This window comes from Balaenoptera physalus, assembly GCF_965194825.1.
Source record: "Balaenoptera physalus genome assembly, chromosome: X".
NCBI lineage: Eukaryota > Metazoa > Chordata > Mammalia > Artiodactyla > Balaenopteridae > Balaenoptera > Balaenoptera physalus.
The window spans coordinates 5,488,181-5,510,917 of record NC_138903.1 but is presented as its reverse complement, the minus strand read 5'-3'; the positions used below and the strand labels follow the sequence as shown (position 1 = coordinate 5,510,917).

The 22,737-nt window shown below is 43.5% G+C and overlaps 1 protein-coding gene across 19 annotated transcripts in view; it reads left to right on the top strand.

The window, feature by feature from the left end:
- The window catches only part of LOC309652461 (patatin-like phospholipase domain-containing protein 4), a 110,847-nt gene that overhangs the window by 23,772 nt on the left and 64,338 nt on the right, over window positions 1–22,737 (top strand). For 8 of the 19 annotated variants that reach the window (XM_082446296.1, XM_082446295.1, XM_082446298.1 and 5 more), the window contains 3 exons: window positions 389–454; window positions 12,318–12,470; window positions 13,203–13,358. In XM_082446296.1, the coding sequence (XP_082302422.1) occupies window positions 389–454; window positions 12,318–12,470; window positions 13,203–13,343 (360 nt within the window). In that variant the 3' untranslated portion in view covers window positions 13,344–13,358. Of the gene's footprint in view, window positions 1–388; window positions 455–1,151; window positions 1,542–12,289; window positions 12,471–13,178; window positions 13,359–22,737 lie in introns of those variants that run through there. The other 11 variants (XM_082446299.1, XM_082446303.1, XM_082446302.1 and 8 more) reach the window with 6 other exon arrangements.

The following is a 22,737-nucleotide window of genomic DNA, read 5'->3' as shown; positions in this document are numbered from 1 at the left end:
ACTTTCAAATAATTCTTACAGTGTAGGATGGAACATCGTAAATAACTTACTTGCAACCTGTACACACCCAGGAATTCAGACTTACCTGGACTTTAATTTTGTAATGACTTGGCTGTCTACAATTAAAGTGCCGGTATTACTCGGGTGAAGTGGATGGAGTTGGAGAACAATGAATTGTGCATATCTCTTTGAGGTCTTTTCCGATATCAATAAATGTTATCTTCTATTTAAGTGTGTCCCACTGTGCACTTGAAATACATGGAACTTATTTCATTTTTATAGTAAATTTTTGTACGTGTAAACAATTTTAATTTCATAGTAGGTGACATGAACTATATTGTAGGAATGTTAACGCCTCCTTTCACAAGCTGTTTCTTTATCCGTCTAGGTCCTGTTAGCCAGCAGCTTCGTGCCCGTTTACGCAGGACTAAAGCCCGTGGAATACGAAGGGCAGGTAAGATGCTTACGACTGACAAATGATCAGTAAATCCCGTGTTCATACGCTTCCTTTGAAAGATCCAATTGTATTATTATTCTGGTGGCTCCAACTCCATTTGTATGCCTTGTTTCCCCATAGTTTTGTTTCTGTTTAGCAGAAAAAAAAAAAAAAATCAAGTGCAGGTGCTGTGGTGCCCTATCGCCTGCACACCTACACACACACACCGGTAACCAGACACAGTATCTATTCAACACACACCAGAGTTAAAAGTTGTGTGATGAAACACAGTAGCTATGTAATACATAAACCGGAGATATGCATCTCAGAACCAAATACAGTATCTGTTTAACCCACACCAGAGACACGTACTTTGTCATCAAATACACTGTCTCTTTAACACCTACTCAAGGTCAGGCACATATTCATGCATGACTAATGCCATTTGTTTTATATATACATGCTATGTACGTATTCATTCATCAATGTGTACAGGAAAAGTGTTTAATAGCTGTCCTTCATTCTTTCACTTTGAAGGCCCAGCAAAGGGCCTGTGCTCAGTGAATGCATGGTCTTACAACCAAGGAATTGACTTTTGCAAATCTCTTAGCTAGTGGGATTGGGGATCCGTCTGTGTTCTGACCTTGTCAGGCCTTGTGATTTTCTTTCTCTGAGTTTTCCTGGTCATTCCCGCCTTTTTCTGTGCTTCTCATAGGATTCTTGGCCCAAAGCAGTCTGCCCTGGGACGGTTGTCTCAAACGGGCAGATGAGGGGGATGAGGCTGAGTAACTGTATGAGGCCATGTAGATGGAGAGCCTAAGAGTGGGCCATCAGGTCCAACTTGGACTCTGTTGATTACCTATGTGCATACAGTATGTTATTTGCAGCGATGGGCTTACATGCTGTAGGCTAAAACCCTCTTTGTGACCAAGTAGAAACGTAATATACATTGAATTTTTAAAAGCAGCATAAAATAAACATAAGCTCATGGAAACCCAGGTGTTTTTTTGTTGTTGTTGTTTTGGGTTTTATTTTCCTATTTTGGATACTGCCTCTCAGAGCTAGCAGATACTCAGTTACCAAGGAGTATGATCTTTGCTGTCATTTGAAAATTTGAGAAGTATCCCCCTTTACATAATGATTTTAAAGTAAGTTAAGTAGCATTTTCTCTTAGAGCCATAAAAAAATCAACATTTATTTTTACATATAAATTTCGAATACAGATGCTATCAAAATCAACTTTACATTATGGTTAGGAACTTTAATTTTATGATCTGAAATGTAATGATTTTACTTCACGCTATTGCTTGATAATATATAATCATGACAGAAATGGCTAAATGGTAGAAAAAAATATGCAAAATGCTCAGCTGTTTCATGAGATTGTATATGATCATGAAAAGGGGATTCAGAATCCAAAAATCAACAGAATTGCTGTTGTGATGGATAAATTAAGAGGTGGTGACTGAGAACGTGGGATGTAGGTATAGTAAGGAAGTGATGGAAAGGAGATGGGGGGCGAAGGAGGGATGGAATCAAGGCTAGAACAGAGCTGAGGCCCAGCAGCCTCGTATATTCTAAGACTATGCTGAACATTTCCCGTGTTTAAATAGTAATAACTGTATTATGAAGGAGGTGCGGGTGGTAATGGCTCCTAGTGTCTTCCAACATATACTGTCCTCTTCTTCCTTAGTAACAGAAACCCAGTTTTTTTCTCGGCCTGTTACTGTGTAGCTAAAAGGCCACATTCTCCATCTTCCCTTGCAGCTAGTTGTGGCCATCCCCTTATGTGCTGGCAGTGAGAGGTAGGCCGAATTACTGTGGGACTTACAGGAAGGGAGGTTGTGTACCTTTCTTTCTTTCCTGCTGCCTGGAACTTAGATGTGATGACCAGAGCTCTGGCAGCTGTTGTGGATCATGAGGTCACAGATCACACCCTAGATAGAGACAAATAATGAGATGGAAAGACCTGGGCCCTGAGTGACTTGAGGAGGGGGACCTTACCAGTCCACCTTCTGTATTTCTTTTACCAGGAAAAGTAAAACTTCCTGTTTTTATTGCTTTCTATTGGATGCATTAGAGTTCACTCCCATGTGCTGTGGGGATTATTACCTCCGTATTTTACAGATGAGGAAATTGAGTTGTAGAAACATTCATTCACTTCACTGAGGTCACCAAGCTTAGTAAGGGGGCAGCTTTCCCAGGATGATCTCTAATGTTTGCATCTGTGCTGTGCCTCTTGCTTTACTTTGCCTTGGTCATTCCTTTAAAAAAACATTGTCCTTATTTTATTTCTGTCCCGCCCCATCCCGACTGTTCCAGGTGTATGACCGGAAGCCTAGGAATAGTTAAAGGGTGAGATGTTCTCAGTTGAATTTCCTGCTGTGTGATTGAATACTTAGACAGGAACATGAAAGGGCAGCCTCAATTGAACAGGGAACGCAGCACCTGGAGGTGTGAGAAAAAAGGGACCTTGGGAGGCGGGACACGGCCTTGCTGATGACTGACATCCGTGCACAGTTGGCACGTCATAATTACTTGTTGAATAGAACCTAACGTCTCCAGAAAGCGTTCGGTTTACCTTGGGTGTTTAAGGAAGCCCAGGAAGAGGGGCCCCCGTGCACACAGTGATGGGCAGTGTGGTCCTCGGAGACCTTGCTTCGTGTCTACAACCACCCAGTGGCGACCTGCCAGTGCCCTTGTGTGCTTGCTATGGACTCTGTGACCTGCCAGTGCCCTTGTGTGCTTGCTATGCACTCTGTCAGCCCCCTCCCCTCCCTCAGCCGAGTACGCTTTCTAGACCAGGTGAGTCTGTACAATCGCTCCATCTTCAGGGAAGTGCGAACTTTGCTTTAAATGGTTTTGCTGTGGGTGTGAGCTTTTCCTAGTTCCATAAACCTTTGTGTCACGCTTTCTCCTGTTCTGGGTTTTGATGCTTTTGTGGAGGTCAGGTTTTGATTTGCTGTTTGGCCTTGGTGGTTTTTGTGAAGCGATGGGGGTTGCAGCAGCAGGGGGCAGAGAGAGCTCAGCAGCACTGGGGTTTGAGGCCGAGCCACAGGTGTCCTGAGCTGCTTCTGCATGCAGCTCCTGTTCAACCCGCTGACCACTCGTCTCCACGTCCGGTGTCACTTAGCTATGGAACATACTGGGTTTTACTAATACTTATGTGTGGGCCTGATATTTTTATGGAGAAAAATCTTTTATTAATCACATAGAAGTTTCATACTTTCATAAGACTTAAAATTGACTTAAGCCACAGTAAATAACAGCATGATTCCTTCCTAAACTGTCTACCAGTTGTTTGAAGTGGTACGACATCTTGGAAAACGGCTTGGTTTTCCTAATTTTTTATTTTTTGAATTTTTAAAATTAATTAATTAATTTTTAAATTTTATTTATTTATTTTTGGCTGTGTTGGGTCTTCGTTGCTGTTGGCGGGCTTTCTCTACTTGCCGAGAGCGGGGGCTACTCTTCGTTGCGGTGCGCGGGCTTCTCATTGTGGTGGCTTCTCTTGTTGCGGAGCACAGGGTCTAGGCACGTGGGCTTCAGTAGTTGTGGTGCGCTGGCTCAGTAGTTGTGCCGCACGGGCTTTGTTGCTCCGCGGCATGTGGGATCTTCCTGGACCAGGGCTCGAACCCGTGTCCCCTGCATTGGCAGGCAGATTCTCAACCACTGCGCCACCAGGGAAGTCCCTGGTTTTCCTAATTTTTAAAAAAGTTTTTGTAGCTTTCTCTGGCTTTATCTTAGGAGACTGTTTTTAGCACCCTACTTATACTTGATATTCATTAACAATTGAATAAATGAAAAAATGGAAATAAATTGAAGTTCAATCTTATCATTTTTTACCAGTGGATTTTCCTTCAGTGTACATGGCCTCTTTCCAGTGATTGAATAAGCTGTGGGAATGTGCCTACTTTCAGACCATGTTTTCACAGGTTCTGGTCATCAATGTGGAACAAGAATAAGGATTTTCAAGAGGAGCTCTTAACTGATCAGTTTTTGTTTTTGTTTTTTAATATTTATTTATTTATTTATTTAGGCTTTGCCAGGTCTTAGTTGCAGCATGCGGGATCTTTTTAGTTGCAGCATGCGAACTCTTAGTTGCGGCATGTGGGATCTAGTTCCCCGACCAGGGATCAAACCCGGGCACCCTGCATTGGGAGCTCGAAGTCTTACCCACTGGACCACCAGGGAGATCCCTGATCAGTTTTTTTTTGGTTTTTTTTTGGTTTCATTTTAAGACATAGCATTAGTGTTGGCAAGTGACTATTTTATTGTTATTTTGATATTTTAATCTCTGGAACTGATACATGCAGATCACAATAAGAGCTATAGGTTTGTTTTTTGCTCTGAGTTAGATTTCAAGTAATATTTTAACAGTGTATTGTATAGAGAATATTTATCATTGTATTCTAGTCATTGAGCCTTTTGCATGGGTTATGAATTATTAATCTTTTCATTATTGGCATATCTTTTGCATGGGTTATGAATTATTAATCTTTTCATTATTGGCATATCTGTGGGGAAGAGAACTGTAGAATACTCTGTTACTATGTATTTATACACAATTATTACTACAGTCCTTTGGCTTCTGTTTCTTCATGATTTAGACCTGTCACGAGGATACGTAGCTCAATCACTGTCATAGCAAACGGTGGTGGCTGGGTGGACGACCAGCTAGGTTTGGCTTGATGGAACGCTGGTTGTCAATTTACAGCTGTGCTGAAATTGAAGCTCTTATATTTCATCGGCTTTTTAAATTCTGCATGTCTATTTGATTTTTGAAAAAATAGGTTAGTTTTCCAGGGAACATCTTCTATTAATAAATAGCACTTGTAGAATTTCAACTGCTAGAGTTTCCTGAAAGTTGGGTATATAGAATCACCATTTTTTTCTTTTTTTAAATAACTTGGTTTTTTTTTTTTTAATTAATTAATTTATTTATTTACTTATTTATTTTTGGCTGTGTTGGGTCTTCGTTTCTGTGCAAGGGCCTTCTCTAGTTGTGGCGAGCGGGGCCACTCTTCATCGCGGTGCGCGGGCCTCTCACTATTGCGGCCTCTCTTGTTGCGAAGCACAGGCTTCAGACGCGCAGGCTCAGTAGTTGTGGCTCACGGGCCCAGTTGCTCCGCGGCATGTGGGATCTTCCCAGACCAGGGCTCGAACCCGTGTCCCCTGCATTGGCAGGCAGATTCTCAACCACTGCGCCACCAGGGAAGCCCTAGAATCACCATTTTTGAGCAACCTTCAGAAATCCAAAAATTAAGTCAGCAATTTACCAAAAATCATTATTTAGTACAAGTCAGTACTGCAGGTTTTCTCAACCAGTTTTTAATTTTTGAAATTTTATTTATTTTAACCTGTCACCCTTTCGTTAAAAAATCTCCTATGTCTCTTGTCCCCTCCTGTGTTTCTTCATCCCAAATGGTAGATTCTAATCTGTGTCCTGGGGGGGTGGGTATCTATTTGACACAAACACACTCCCTCTCCCTTCCCCTCCCCTTCCCCCCACTCCCCTCCCCCCCTCCCTCCCCCCCTTCTCCCCCTTCCTCCCTCCCTCTCCCTTCTCCCCCCTTCCTCCCTCCCTCCCCCTTCTCCTCTCCCCCTTCCTCCCTCTTCCCCCTCCCCCTTCCTCCCTCTCCCCCCTCATCCCCCCACTTCCCCCTCCCCTTCCTCCCTCCCTCTCCCTTCTCCCCCTTCCTCCCTCTCCCCCTTCCTCCCTCTTCCCCCTCCCCTTCCTCCCTCTCCCTTCTCCCTACTTCCCCTTCCTCCCTCTCCCCCTCCCTCCCTCTCCCCCTTCTCCCCCTTCCCCTTCCTCCCTCTCCCCCTCCCCCTTTGTCCCTCTCCCCCTCCCCCTTCCTCCCTCTCACCCCTCTGCGCTTCCACCCTCTCACCCCTCCCCTTCCTCCCTCTCCCCTCTCCCTACTCCCCCTTCCTCCCTCTCCCCCTTCTCCCCCTTCCTCCCTCTCCCCCTTCTCCCCCTTCCTCCCTCTTCCCCCTCCCCCTTCCTCCCTCTCCCCCCTCCTCCTCTCCTCCCTCTCCCCTCCCTCTTTCCTCCCTCTCCCACCTCACTCCTCCCCCTTCCTCTCTCCCCCACTTCCTCCCTCACCCCTCCCCTTCCTGTCTTCCTCTCCCCCTACTCCTTCCTCCCTCTCCCCCCTCCCCTTCCTCCCTCCCTCTCCCCCCTCCCCTTCCTCCCTCCCTCTCCCTTCTCCCCCTTCCACCCTCTCACCCCTCCCCCTTCCTCCCTCTCCCCTCTCCCTACTCCCCATTTCTCCCTCTCCCCCTTCTCCCCCTTCCTCCCTCTTCCCCCTCCCTCCCTCTCTCTCCCCCCTCCTCCGTTACCCCTTTTCCACCCTCTTACCCCTCCCTCTCCCCTCCCTCTCCCACTTCACTCCTCCCCTTTCCTCTCTCCCCCACTTCCTCCCTCACCCCTCCCTCCTTTCTCCCTCTTCCCCCTCCCCTTCCTCTCTTCCTCTCCCCCTCCTCCTTCCTCCCTCTCCCCCCTCCCCTTCCTCCCTCCCTCTCCCTTCTCCCCCTTCCTCCCTCTCACCCCTCCATGCTTCCACCCTCTCACCCCTCCCCCTTCCTCCCTTTCCCCCTTCTCCCCTCCCCCTTCCTCCCTCTTCCCCCTCCCCTTCCTCTCTCCCTCTCCCCCCTTCCTCCCTCTCCCCTCTCCCCCCCTCCTCCCTTTCCCTCCTCTCCCCACTCTGTTTTGAGTCATGCCCAAGAACCTTCTGTAGGCGTGACTGTTTGTTCTCTATATCATGACAGCAAACAATATATGTTTGTAACTAAAATTTTTTTTTTCAAACCTCCTTCACTTCCCCTGGTCCGCCTCCCCCCAGCCCTGCAGTAACAGTTCTGGTCTTCCCCGCCTCCACTGTATCTTACAGTGTGTGAGGAAGAACAGTGAGTGTGGAGTGAATGGACCAGCTCCACCCCTTTTGCCAGCGTGCTTTCCAGCAGGGCTGGCAAATATTTTCTTTTCGTTTTTTTTTTAATTGAAGTAAAGTTGATTTACAGTCTTGTGCCAATCTTTTCTGTACAGCAGAGTGACTCAGTTATACACAGAGACATTCTTTTTTCATATTCTTTTCCATTCTGTTTTATCCCAGGAGGTTGGATATAGTTCCCTGTGCTGTACAGTAGGACCTTGTTGTTCATCCATCCTATACATAATAGTTTGCATCTGCTAACCCCAAACTCCCAGCCCATCCCTCTCCCTCCCCCACTCCCCCTTGGCAACCACAAGTCTGTTCTCTGTGTCTGGGGGTCTGTTTCTGTTTCGTAGATAAGTTCACTTGTGTCAGATTTTAGATTCCACATATAAACGGTATCATATGGTACTTATCTTTCTTTTTCTGACTTACTTCACGCAAATATTTTCTGAAAGTATCAGATACTAACCACTCTCTGCATTGTGGGACATACTGTCTATATCAGCGCAACTCCTCAACTTTGCTGTTTTGTGGGAAAGCTCTGTGAAGTGGGAAATGTCATGGCTGGGTGCCAATAAAACTTCATTTCCCGAAGCAGGTGGTTGCCCAACCCCTGACCTAGAACAAGTAACCCTGCCAGCATCAATTTCCTTTTCTGTAAAATGAGGAAACTGAACATACTACTAGCATGACCCTCCTACCCAATAGGGTCATAGGAAAGATCAAATTAAATGATACATGAGAGGCTGTTTAATAAACCATTAGGCCCTGTGCCATGGTATTTATAATAATTATAGATATAAATGTCTCATTCAGTCTTCCAAAAAAAGTACTTTAAAAATTTATTTTATTGAAGGATAGTTGATTTACAATGTTGTGTTTAATTTCTGCTGCACAGCAAAGTGACTCAGTTATACACATATATACATTCTTTTTCATATTGTTTTCCATTATTCTTTATCACAGGATACTGAATAGAGTTCCCTGTGCTCTGCAGTAGGACCTTGTTGTTTATCCATTCTATATACACTAGTTTGCATCTGCTAATCCCCAAACTCCCAATTCCTCCTCTCCCACCGCCCTTCCCCCTGGCAACCACAAGTCTGTTCTCTATGTCTGTGAGTCTGTTTATGTTTTGTAGATAAGTTCATTTGTGTCACATTTTAGGTTCCACATGTAAGTGATATCATATGGTATTTGTCTTTCTGACAAAAGTATTTTTTGTTGACTTGGTTTTTGAGCAAAATGCACTTAAAGCAAATTCAGCCCTGCATCGCGGTTCTATCGTGAGCATATCACAGTGTGGAATGCACATCCAGGCACACACTGGGTGTTGCGGAAGGACTTGCTAGATGAACAAATAAGCCCTTTCAGCTGAAGTGACCACCTCGGGTTTTAAAGTTTCCTCTTTAAGTATGTAACAAGAGTTGCTGGACTTCGTGAGCCTCGCATGTACCCGTAACATGTCATGTGTAAGGCAGAGGTTGACACATACCGACAGATGAATACCCTGCCAGGCTTGGGTGTGACAGGTGCCGTTACCCTTTAGAATAAGTGCATTAACTGCGGTTTCCAGTGCTGTCACCCTCAGAGGACAGTCACACTAGACCCCCTACCCCACCACGGGGCACGAGATTTTCTTCTCTACTGAGCAGTTGTGTCTTCACAGCTCTCTGGGCTTAGGCAGTGGACCTTACCATGGAGCACGTTTAGAATATGGTCAGAGATGGGAATAAAGGGTATTAGGACAAGTGACAGCAACTGTGGGGACAGAAGCAAGTTTGAGTTTTGAAACACATTTTGCCCGGGAATTTTTTTTTTTTTTTTTTAACGTATTGGGCCTTCCCTTTCCTTTGAGGATGATGGTGCTAGGTACTGAAACTAACCAACACAGGGCAAAGCCACCCTGGGAAGACCCATGAGGAAACGTTTGGAATCCTAGGACTCACGGCAGTAGTTCCCAGCTTATGGAGTGCCGTCCACGAGGTGGGAATGGGGGACTGACCTGGAGGAATAGTTTGCAAACAGTCAGAGAATCATGGCCAGGAGTATATAAAGTGCAGAATTTTAAACCGTCTGTAGCACACGCAGTATATTTGCACGGAGGAATGTTGGCTGCTGTTGGCTTCGTTTCCAGAAGTTTTGCTAGAATCTGAGTGCCCGTGTGTGTGTGTGTGTGTGTGTGTGGCTGTTGGGAGTGGTACAGCTCAGGAGAGCATGAACCAGGAGTAAGATGCACTGCATTTAGAACATCTGAGCTGGTGGGGTTACGGTGACAGAGGAGTCAGTAACGCTGAAAACTGAATCAAGTCATTTGATAAGCTATATGTTTTCCCTAGTCATTTATCCAATGAGAATAAGCTAACAAGAGTGAACGAAACTTGGATAAAAAGATTTTCAGTTCCCTGAAACCTCAGTCATTAGCCCTATGGTAGATTAGAACACACTGCAATTTAATGAGCCAGATTGCCCTTATTTTCCTTAAGTTGAATAAATCAGGTGAGCTCTCAGTTAAGTTATATGACCCTTGGTACATATTTTTAATTTCCCTTGATGAAACCTATATGAATTTTTACATCATTGGTGAGATATCCTACTGAGGATAAGAAAGGTAATTTTGGAAGGTGTCTTTTTGTTCTCTCTCTGGGTATTATCCTATTCCAGAAATTGGTATCTACACCCAGAGCAATCAGGGAAGGAAAAAAAAAGCTCCAGGACAGTAAGGCACAGAACCAGATATGTGGAGGCCGTCTCACTACAAACCTCCCTTTTTTAGACTGTGTTTGTATAGTCGTGTGCGTGTGTATATATGTATGCATATTTCCACATACACATATTATACACAAACATATATGTGTGCTCTATAATAAACATAATTATGTGTTTTGTTCTTTTAAAAATAATGACAATAAGCGAATTATCTGGGTCAGGTTCATTTTAATCTAATCTATTTATGTTTTCTCCTCCACCAAAATGCAGTTCCCTCAACAGAAATTTTCAACACACTTTCACCTTTTATTTACTTACTTTTATTCCCTCTGGGGGGAGTTGGCTGAGGCCTTTGTAAACAATGCGGTACTGATCATTTAGTAACCAGCTCTAGAAATCAAAACAAGAAAGACATTTAAAAAAAAGACATGTTAGAAAAGAGGAATGAACAGTTTTAACTGAGTTAAGGATGCTTCATTTTATTTTTTTATTTTTTAAATTTTTGGATGTGTTGGATCTTCGTTGCTGGGTGTGGGCTTTCTCTAGTTCCGTGCAGCAGGGGCTACTCTTCGTTGTGGTGCGCGGGCTTCTCATTTTGGTGGCTACTCTTCGTTGTGGTGGGCGGACTCAGTACTTGTGGCTCGCAGGCTTCAGTAGTTGCAGCACGTGGGCTTCAGTAGTTGTGGCACATGGGCTCAGTAGTTGCAGCACGTGAGCTCAGTAGTTGCGGCGCATGGGCTTAGTTGCTCCGCGGCATGTGGGATCTTCCTGGACTAGGGATCGAACCCGTGTCCCCTGCATTGGCAGGTGGATTCTTAACCACTGCGCCACCAGGGAAGCCCCAGGATGCTTTATTCTAACTGGTTTCTTGCTCCTCGCCCCACCTTCTTGCTTTCTCCACAAAAGATTTTTTTGTGCGGCATTCTCCACAATTTCCAGTGCCCACCCCCCCTTTTTTTTTCACATCACCTTCTGGGATTTTTCCAATTCAGATACAGCTGGGAGCATTTGAACTTCAGTGTTGCATGTTTGCTTATTTATTTATTGTTAGAGCTGATTCTGTTAACATGTGGGCTCAAGGACAGATGGAGACTCTTTTGCCTTGAAACAGTGTAAGGAGTATTATCTTTGTGTTTCTTCAATCCTTTCCCAGTGTACAATTCTGCACAAGCCTCTAGAAGCTTCTCTGACCTGCTCTGTCCATGCCTTTCCTTCGGGCTTGGGTCTGAAAGCACAGAATCTCTTCTGAGTAATGTTCCTATTTAACACAGCACCCCTCCTCCCCAATTCTTCAAGGCTTGAAGACCTTACATACTCAGGAACTGCTTTGGAAATGGAAAGGTTTCTGGCGGTTCTATTTATTTTTAAGTTTGCTACAGAAAATGCTGATTTCCAGTTCTTAGGATAAAAGTAGAACCTCCTGGGACTTCCCTGGCGGTCCAGTGGTTAAGACTCCACGCTTCCACTGCAGGGGGGCACAGGTTCCATCCCTAGTCGGGGAACTAAGATCCCACCAAGCCACGCAGCACAACGTCCTGTTTTGGGGACGGTTTGCTCAGTGTCAGAGTAAACTTGGCTTTGCATTCTGATTAGATCATGAATCCCAGCCTAATTACACATGGCTTCTTATGCAAGCGCCGTCATCAGTAAAAATTTAGGTACTTTTTTTTTTTTAATAAATTTATTTATTTTTATTTTTGGCTTTGTTGGGCTTTCATTGTTGCACGAGGGCTTTCTCTAGTTGCGGCCAGCGGGGGCTACTCATTGTTGCGGTGCCCAGGCTCATTGTGGTGGCTTCTCTTGTTGCGGCACGCAGGCTCAGCTGCTGTGGCTCATGGGCTTAGTTGCTCCGCGGCATGTGGGATCTACCTGGACCAGGGCTTGAACCCGTGTCCCCTGTATTGGCAGGCGGATTCTCAACCACTGCACCACAAGGGAAGCCCTAGGTACTTCTTACGTGAAATGATCTACTTGAAGCTTTTAAAGAATTGGAGAGACTTCCTGATTCCGTTCCGGGTTCTTATTATAGGGGTTAATGACATGCATACAAAGACTTGCTTTGCTTCCGAAACAAATCTAATCTGACGGGTCCTCATAAATCGTAAGTTACGGGCGTTCCCAAGGCATGCACTGCTAGAGGGAAAGAGTCCTGTTGGGGAAACGCACGCTCATCTTCTTCACATGGGAGGGATGTTGTCGACAGGTGCTGATGAGGGCTGTGCTTTCCACAGAAGTGGGTAGACGGAGGCTTTACCAACAGCCTGCCCCTCCTGCCCGTAGGCCGGACAGTGACCATCTCACCGTTTAGCGGGCGAATGAACATCTCCCCGCGGGGCAAAGGGCAGCTGGATTTCTATGTGACCATCACCAAGCAGGACATACTGGTGAGTAATGATGTTCACTGATAAGTGAAGACTCCTCATCTCCGAAAACTTTCCACATGCTTCCAAAACTTTGGCGACTCAGTTTTATGTACAAACTGCATCAATATTTTAAATAATCTACATGTGTCATGCATATGGACATGACTGTTACTATCAACAGTCTATTTGTGAAACATTTTCCGTTTCTTCACTTATTTTTCAGGTCAGTATACTGGGCAGGATTTCAGTGCACTTTTAAATTAGATCATTGAGTTGTTTTAAAAGATGGCAGGAATTAAGTAGGTGAAAACATCAGAGAAAAACTTAGGACCTAACAGAATAACTTAGAGAAAAATGTGGATTCCCTTAATCTAGTCGAATAGTCCTCTCAACAGGAGGTGGTATTATGCGCAGGAGACACAGGCAGCGTCTGGAGCCAGTTTTGGCCATCACGTCTGGGATGTGTGCTAGAATCTAGTGGGTGGGGCCCAGGGGTGCCGCTCAGCACCCTACAGTGCCCAGGACAGAGCCCACCACAGAGGAGCATCTGGCCCAAAACGTCGGTGGTGCCCAGGCTGAAAAACCCTCATGCGGTGTATGTGTGGGGCTGAATTTTTAAATTTGATTTTCTTCCTCCTGATTTTTTTTTAAATTGCTAATAGTATCTATGATAAGAAAGCTCAGGTTACAGAGATGATGTCCCTTTACCTGTACTGTAATATCCTCCAGCTCCCATTTGTCTTTCTGTCCTAGTTGTCCATGGCAAACTTGGTGAGGCTTCACCAAGCCCTTTTCCCACCAAGCAAGACGATAATGGAATCACTATATCATCGTGGTTTTGATGACGCCATCAAGTTTTTACTTAAAGAAAGTTGGTTTGAATACAACGCTTAAAACGTTACAGTGCAAAACACATTTCAGACCGTTCTTGATGGAGGTTTCTAATTAAATCCTTTTTTAAAAGCCTATCATAACTCTCTATCTGTTTTGTTATGAGTTTTTGCAATATTTGTAATTTTTAATATTTAAATCATTACTTGGTGCAAGGAAATGAGGCATTTTGGTTGAATTTGGCAATGTCATTAAGGTGGTTACACTCAGGTGATAAGGAATCGTTTTAAGAGAACCATCACATCCTTTGAAAGCCCGTTGGAAATGTAAGGGGTTCTCTGGGGGAAACCGTGGAATGTTGAAAATGAGGGTTGTGGTGTACACATTCTCTGCAGGGATAACGTGGCAGCACCCTTTAGACGTGAAGCACGGGTGTTTCCAGGAGACACCAGTGTCCTGTAGTTCCAGAATGGAAGGAAGCATGTTCTCAGGCTGCACCCCACTCCCTCTCAGGTGGGCCAGGAAGGATGTGAGAAATAGTCAGCATCATGAAAGGCCTTTAACAAGGGGTGCAGCAACGAAGGCTTGCTTTTCCTAGGTGTGTACAGTTGTTCCTGGTGTGGAGGTAGAAAGTGAATAGCAGAGAGTAACCAGAAGCCCAGAGTTTGCAATTAGGTACGTCTTGCTTAGTCCTTGTCCTCCGTAAACCTGCTCGCCAGCTAATGTGACTGTCAGGCTCTTCTGACGCCTCCCTGTTAATATTCTCTGTCCTTATCTCCCCAGCTCCTTCTCTGTCGTGGCTTCTCTGTCTTTCTCTCCCGATTCCTTCAAGGCCATACTTCACCAAGTGTTCAGCCATTACTCTGTGTACCGGACATAGGTCCTCTAAGAACTTAAATGGATAAAATACTACTAGACATGAAGAGCCAAGTCAACCAAGTAGCCTAGCAAATAACAATTCAATCCAGAATCATCATTCCTTCATTATTTTTAAATCATGCTATACTGACCCCAGGTCTTCCATTTTTTGAGTAGTTGTCCCGTCACTTGAGGACTCGTGTGTAGGTTTACACTGACTCACGAACACCCGTCTTAAATCTTAAATCGTTTTTATGGCGCTTTCCCAAGCATGAACTCTTTTTTTTTTTTTTTTTTTTAAATACAGTGCCAGTTGTTTGTTTTTTTTTTTTAATTATTTATTTACTTATTTATTTATTTTGGCTGTGTTGGTACTTCGTTTCTATGCGAGGGCTTTCTCTAGTTGTGGCAAGCGGGGGCCACTCTTCATCGCGGTGCGCGGGCCTTTCACTATTGGCCTCTCTTGTTGCGGAGCACAGGCTCCAGACGCGCAGGCTCAGCAATGGTGGCTCACGGGCCCAGCTGCTCTGCGGCATGTGGGATCCTCCCAGACCAGGGCTCGAACCCGTGTCCCCTGCATTGGCAGGCAGATTCTCAACCACTGTGCCACCAGGGAAGCCCGCATGAACTCTTAATTACTATGAAGCAGTGAGACACAAACCAGTTTAATTGCACGTCTTTAATTGTTTTGCATTTCTCTTTTTACCGTTTGAAACCATTCTTTAAGTCAATTTTATGGTTCTTAGAAGCCCAAAATACACAACTTTTAGCACAGAAACACCAACTACTGCTTGTTTTCTTACGAGTCATGCCAGGACTCGGAGAGTAGTGATGTTTCTTGGGGGTCTGTGTTTTTCCTACTCTAGCAAACATGTAGTTAAATCTTAATATGTTGTTCTCATAAGCTACTTGAAGTGGATGGATTCTCCGTTCTTCCATCTGTTTATTCACTAGATTTCCCTCTTACCTGTTATTTTATGTGAATAATCTATTTGTATGCTATTTCAATAACTTATCGATTCCTTCCCCTGAGCAAAAACAAACCTTCGTGTTAGACTTTTAAAAACTGTATCGTACCTTCTACATATGTCTTTGACCATGTGAGTGGATGGTACTTGCCTTGAAAAACCCTGTAAGATGGTGGAAAGACGGGTGTGCAGGGAAGCAACTTTCTCACACCTGGGCGACGTGGCACCGTGATACGGCACCTCACCTGTAGCATCAGTGCCTTCCACGTTGCTTGGCCAGCTCCTCACCTGAGGCCCGTCACAGCCCATGCTGCGTGGAGGTTACAGTGCGTCCTCCTGCAGCTATAGCAACAGAAACGGGCACTAACGACAGGGCGCCCATGTCATTGGGACCAGCCCTTCAAAGCGCTGCAGCACTGGTGTATGCAGCGTCTGAAGAGACTTTCTGACCCAGATCCGGATAGGTTTGCTCGGTAATCACTGTGACTGGCAGCTTGAATCAGTGCCCATTTCCCTGCCCTTCAAAGCGCTGCAGCACTGGTGTATGCAGCGTCTGAAGAGACTTTCTGACCCAGATCCGGATAGGTTTGCTCGGTAATCACTGTGACTGGCAGCTTGAATCAGTGCCCATTTCCCTGTCGGGGTGATTTCCTAATATCTTTGAATCTGTCATTTAAAATTTCATTAGTCTTTTCTTCTTTTCAGTAACACTCTTACTTTGTAACTATGGTAACCCACTGCTTCCACTGACAATTAGAGAAAATAGATTTGGTTTTGAAGTTAATGTGCGAAAGGACCAAGCAGTATATTAAAAAAAAAAAAAAAAAAAAAAAAAAACTCCTCAAAACTCTTACATTCTGGTTTCCCAATATGGGGCATTGTGTGTGCCTATGAGAAGCTTGCAAAGAAAGAGCCGTGAGGCTCTGAGCATTGAATTATGATTCTAAACAGACATGGGCAGTTAACATGGACACATTTCATTTATGCTGCTTTTTTTCTTGATGACTAAAACACATACATATAATTACATATATACATATATATATATATATATATATATATATATATATATATAAAAAGTCATAGAAATGTTTCTGGATCTAGGGCATTACTTTTACAGTTGAGGACCCAATCATTAGGGAAATTCAGGGTTTTGAGGTTTTTCTGGCCCGAGTTATGTCTACCCTATAGCAAAATAAAACTGAAATTTGAAGTAATTATCCACATAACTTGAAGCAGGAGGAAAAGCAATTACTGCAGATGAGGAAAAGTGGATAAACTTCAGTAATAATAATAATTGCTATTATATAAGACTATTATTATTTCATTATAACTTTATATTATAGTACTGTTAAAAGTAGTTATTATCATTGTTCACAGATTGACAGTTTAGGTGGGCTGACTTCACGTAATTGCTCAGCTCTGCACTCAGTTTTGCCCCTATTGACACAACTCAAAGCTTTGCTGACTAAATGCTAACACATATAGTGATGTATCCTCACGTATGTCCCCTCAGGATAATTCTTCTGCTCTCTTTTTTTTTTAATATCCCTTTCTCTTGACGGACTTCAAGAGGGGCAAGAATAGGATTCAACCTTTTCCTTGTTATATACAGAAAGCATCTCTGCATATGCAGTCTTGCACAACTCATAATAGCATATCCAACTTGATCTTGAAGTAAGGTAAAGGTAGTTTGTTGGAGGCACAGACGAGGGAAGGGATGCATTTCGCTGCCACTTCTGATGGCTCCTTGCTCGGGATGCACAGCAGCAGTGGTAGTAGACGGAGGATGTCGTCACCCCTAGCAAGGCATCTTAGTCCATTCAGGCTGCTGGAACAGAAAACCACAGACATTGCTCCCTGTTCTAAAGACTAGGAAGTCCGGGATCAAGGCACTGGCCGATTCGGTGTCTTCACATGGTGGAAGGGGTGAGTAAGCTTTCCGGGTCCTCTCTTAAGGACTCTAATCCCATTCATAAGGGCTCCACCCTTATGATCTAACCATCTCCCAAAGGCCCCACTTGCTGTTACCATCACCTTAGGGGTTAGGATTTCAACCTATGGTTTTTTTGTCGGGGGGACACAGACATGCCATCTGTAGCTCAAAGGGAGATAGATTTGCTGCTGTACCATGAGGGGAGGGAGGAATGTCCATGAAACCCAGGTAATTCCCTTGGGTATCCCCTCTACTACCATCACTAGTGGACTAGTTAGTGGAAAACTACGGCGACTGTCTTTGGCAGAAGCAAGAGTACAGATCAGTCAGGACTGAACATTTGGGTCATTGCGCTGGAGGACGGGCTCTGATCACCAGAGGTGTGGGTGGAAGCAGAGAGAGTGCGTGATGGAGAACGAGTGAGCGGAGTGAGACTTAGCTGAGGAGCAGTGACACAGCCACAGGCAGGTATCCCGCAGCACAAGGCAGGAGCAGTGCTCTGGGACAGCCAACCAGATACAAGACAGTCAAGCCTTGGCACTGTTCAGAATCCCGGGCCTCCATCACTGCTGACTGTGGGAGCCGCCTGGTAATGTCCTTTGAGTGCACTCTCTGTGTGACTGTACTTATTTGGCTGCAACCACCTGGCTTGTGGGAACTCAGTTCCCTGACCGGGGATCGATCCAGTGAAAGTGAAAGGGCGGAATCCTCATCACTGGACCGCCAGGGAATTCCCTCTCTGACTTTAAGATAGCCAGAGCCACTGTCTGCTACTTGCTACCCAAGTATAGTTGATATAGTTAAAATGCATCAATTCCTCCTCAACAGCTAGGGAAAAAGTAGATGAAGCCTTGCAAATTATCTTTCTCTTAATGTCTTGTGTTTAAAAATCCCTGTGAAGGGAAGCACTGTTTTACGGTAGGATATCTGTCTCCCTAAAGCATTAAAAGGTTGGTAAACACAAAAAGATTTCAATTAGGTTGTCACTTACAGAGACAGAGACTCACCATTTGTCTCCGAATGAGGGGTTTGGTGCTTCATTGGAATTTACATGCAGTATGAGGAGAACCATCATTTGAATATGACAGTTTTAACACACTAAAGCTGAAGGAGATTGTATGGGCTGCTCTACTGTCATTCCTCATGTTTCACTATCAAGTGTGTTGTTAGATTAGCAGCTTTGCAAATCCCAGCCTAGCACGCTGAGAACTGAATACATGATTGAATTTGAACAGGTTTTCTGGTTTTGCAATCTGAAAACGTGTTTCCAAACACGGTAAGGTTGTTTGATTGCCCGTTATAACCACCTATATATTGTGATGCTTGGTACACCATTCTCTTCAGAGATTTCCAACCTCTCTCTCTTTTTTTTTTTTAAATGAGTTTTTAAAAAATTAATTAAGTAATTTAGGCTGCGTTGGGTCTCTGTCGCTGCATGGGGCTTTCTCTAGTTGCAGCGAGCGGGGGCTAGTCTTCATTGTGGTGTGTGGGCTTCTCATTGCGGTGGCTTCTCTTGTTGCAGAGCACGGGCTCTAGGCGCACAGGCTTCAGTAGTTGTGGCACGTGGGCTCAGTAGTTGTGGCTCGTGGGCTCTAGCGCGCAGGCTCAGTAGTTGTGGCGCACAGGCTTAGTTGCTCCGCAGTATGTGGGATCTTTCCGGACCAGGGCTCGAACCCATGTCCCCTGCATTGGCAGGCGGATTCTTAACCACTGCACCACCAGGGAAGTCTGTAAATTTCCTACCTTTCTTGAATATGACCTACTTTATATGGTGATCCAATACCTATATGCATATATTTTATATACACATATGTATACATAAATTAAAAAATTAAAAATAATTTCATTGAAGTTAGAAGTACTGAAACCATGAACTGCCCCTGGGGTGCTCAGGGCAGAGAAGCGGAAGAGAGGGGAGGGCTGCTGGGTTCCCTCATCCTCCTGCCCCAGCCACACACCTATCTGCACCTGCTCCCGTGTTTATCTCCTCTCCCAGTTCTGTGACAGAGGTGTCACACATCCTAGCATCAGCTAGTCTCTCTGCTGTCACTGAGATATTCACTCATTCATACATTCATGCACTCACCCAGGCTCAGCGCGCCCCACGTGGCTCAGGAACTCCCTGCCAGGGTCCTGCCACTACCTCTCTGACTCCCACTCTCCTCAGCCTCCCGGGCATCCTAATCACCTGGCTCTCAGCAGATGACCTTGCCTCCCAGCTCACAGAGAGGACACAAGACTCTCAGGTCCCACTGTGTCATGGTCAGTTCTACGTGTCAACTTGGTCATGGTGCCCAGATGTTTGGTAGAATACCAGTCTAGATGTTGCTATGAAAGTTTTTTTTAGGTGTGATTAACATTTAAATCAGTAGACTTTGGGTAAAGCAGATTACTCTCCATAACGTGGGTGTGCCTCATCCAAACACTTGGAGGAGTTAAGAGAGAAAGACTGAGGTCCTCAAAAAGAAGAAATCCTGCCCTCAGACCTGCCTTTAGACTCAAGCTGCAACATCAGCCTTCCCTGGTTACCAGCCTGTTGGTCCGTCCTGCAGCCCCGCAATCACATAAACCAGTTCCTTAAAAAAAAATCTGTCTCCATACAAATGCACCTGTACACACACACACATATACACCCTATAGGTTCTGTTTGTCTGAAGAACCCTAATGGCACTCCCCAGCAATCCCTTTACCAAACTCCTACCCATCTATGCTCAAATGTGACCAGGGTGAGGCCTTGCCCTGACTCCCCCGGGCTCTGTATCTTAGACCCTGAGCACCTTCCATTATGAACATGACTGTGTGGTGCTGGAACTGAGCCCATCTGTGGGTTCTTTAGCACCACTTCCTTTCTCCCCCCAATATTTTAATTAATTATTAATTAATTATTTTTTTCTGTGTAGGTGCTACTAGGGATTTTTTTTTCAGCTTTATTGATGTATGATTGAAAAATAAAATTGTAAGATATTTAAAAATAAATAAATAAATAAAGTAAAAAAAAAAAAAAAAAAATAATAATTTCATAAGACAATACTCTCATTATATGTAATTCTTTTTGATATTTTATCACATTTCCTTAAAAAATATTGTCATGACATTTAAATGATTTCACAGCTGCTAACGAGTCAGGAGCTAGAGTCTGAAAACACTGTTCTAACCAAATTTTAGAATATCAGAGTCACTGAAGTTCTCAATTTGTGTTTAAAATGCCTTTATTAAAAAAAAAATCACCCTTCAAATATGGCACGGTAGAATAAATAATCAGTACTATGTTTGAAATATTCATTTCTCCTCTCAGCCTAAGTTCTTAAATATATTTTATCTAACTTTATGGCTGTAGAACATTGCACGGAAATAATTTCTACTCCAAAACCACAGCAGTTTTCTATTAATATATTAATTTACTACCTGCTGTAAGAGGGCTATAAATAAAAATTCCTTAGTTTATTTCATCTATAAATATCTACTGAAATGGTGATAGTAATCCCATAATGGAAGTCTTTACTCAATTAATAATATAACTCAAAAAGTAATTTTTTCAGCCACATTGTGGGTTTTCAAATAGTGACTTTAGCTTTAAATATGTAAATAGTTGATATCTTATATAGGTCATGGTCAGCTTTGAACAGTGATTATATAATCAGTTGGCTAGATTCTGTCTTGAACAATTTAGTATTACAAGCTCATACAATTTTTGTATGAAAGAGTACAGTTGATTTCATTGTCATTTGTTATTTTATATACCAACAATATAATTTGTTATGTTTTACAATGCCTGTACTCTCCTTGTCAGTAAAATATAATCAAACTTGCTATTAAAAATGAATGCATATGGAGTTAGAATCAACTCCATATGCAATATGGTAAAATACTTTGCTTAAATATCTTTCTGTAATTCAGGTATTACACTGATCTATCCCATTTGCTCAGAGGGAATAATTCATTCATTGACATCCATATTATTTTTACAGTGTCATTTAAGTATTGGTATGGCACCAATGTAGTTTTAATGTACATTTCAAAATACCAGTGATCTGCAAGATGTTTACATGCATTAGAAGGACCGGATAGAAGATGTTTCATCTGTTGCTTTCGGGTCTATGCCATCAGTATTGATTGAGAATTTAGTGGGTGCCAGCATCTGTGCTAGATGGTTGAGATGTGAAAGTGAACAAACGGAATAGGTCCCTGACTTCATGGAATATCTGTTTAAAGGGTAAGACAGTAGAAGATAGTAACAAGTAGCTGTGCAAATAAACAAGGTTTAAGAAAGGCATATGGTATTAAATCACAAAAACAAATAGAATAGTGTGCTATAGAATAACAGGAGTGGCCTCAGATAAAGTGTCACCGGTTCTTCCACTGGCACCTTCCTAGGAGTTCAGAACATGGCTCCATTTCCTCAAGGTGTTTTCTTGCCATCTGCTGGGAAGTTACTGTATTTTTGTCATCGTACTGCCGATTTTCCATGTTTTCGTTGTACATAACACCTGCCCAACCACACGCAGGTGCCATTGTGTAGACGTTGTTAGAGATGCCGCCTTGCAGTGGTTTGGTTGTGTCTGTGGGTGGGGTGGTACTGTTGGTGATGGATCTTCTTTGGATGATTTTCCTCTTGGGTTAGCTTGATAAGGTTTGGGCACAGATAATGCGAAATCAATAATAATAATAATGCATTTTCTTTTTCACGTTGTTGTGTGTGGGTGGTCAGAAATGTTCTGAATGCTGTATCAGAGAGATGGGCATCCATGTCCATACAGTCTCCTTTTACGGCACGACCCCACCCTTTTTTTTTTTTTTTTTGCTTTATTTTAATCAGAATGAACTTTCCTTTTGAAAACAGTCTATTTACTTGTACAGTATTTTTCCATACTGGAAAAAGAAAAATTCAGACAGCCTTAAAAGGGACAACCTCATATTTCATACCTTAATTTAACTGTTGGCAGTTAGCACATTTGCTTCGACATTTAAAAAACACACAAAAATATTACATTTTAAATCGAAAGCTCCTCTTCTTTTATTCCCCCTCTCTCCCGTTTCCCAAAGGTAACAATTGTACTGAAACTGGCCTGTAATAAATACGTATCCATATGCATACACAAACACACATACAGATATAAGAAAATAAAGTATTTCTGTGTGCCTTTTAGCATTTATATAATCTCATCATTCAGTGCATATCCTTTTTTTTTTTTAAACATCTTTATTGGAGTATAATTGCTTTACAATGGTGTGTTAGTTTCTGCTTTATAACAAAGTGAATCAGTTATACCTATACATATGTTCCCATATCTCTTCCCTCTTGTGTCTCCCTCCCTCCCACCCTCCCTATCCCACCCCTCTAGGTGGTCACAAAGCACCGAGCTGATCTCCCTGTGCTATGCGGTTGCTTCCCACTAGCTATCTATTTTACGTTTGGTAGTGTATATATGTCCATGCCACTCTCTCACTTTGTCCCAGCTTACTCTTCCCCCTCCCCATATCCTCAAGTCCATTCTCTAGTAGGTCTGTGACTTTATTCCCATCTTGCCCCTAAGTTCTTCATGACCTTTTTTTTTTTTCTTAGATTCCATATATATATGTGTTAGCATACAGTATTTGTTTTTTGCTTTCTGACTTACTTCACTCTGTATGACAGACTCTAGGTCCATCCACCTCACTACAAATAACTCAATTTCGTTCCTTTTTATGCCTGAGT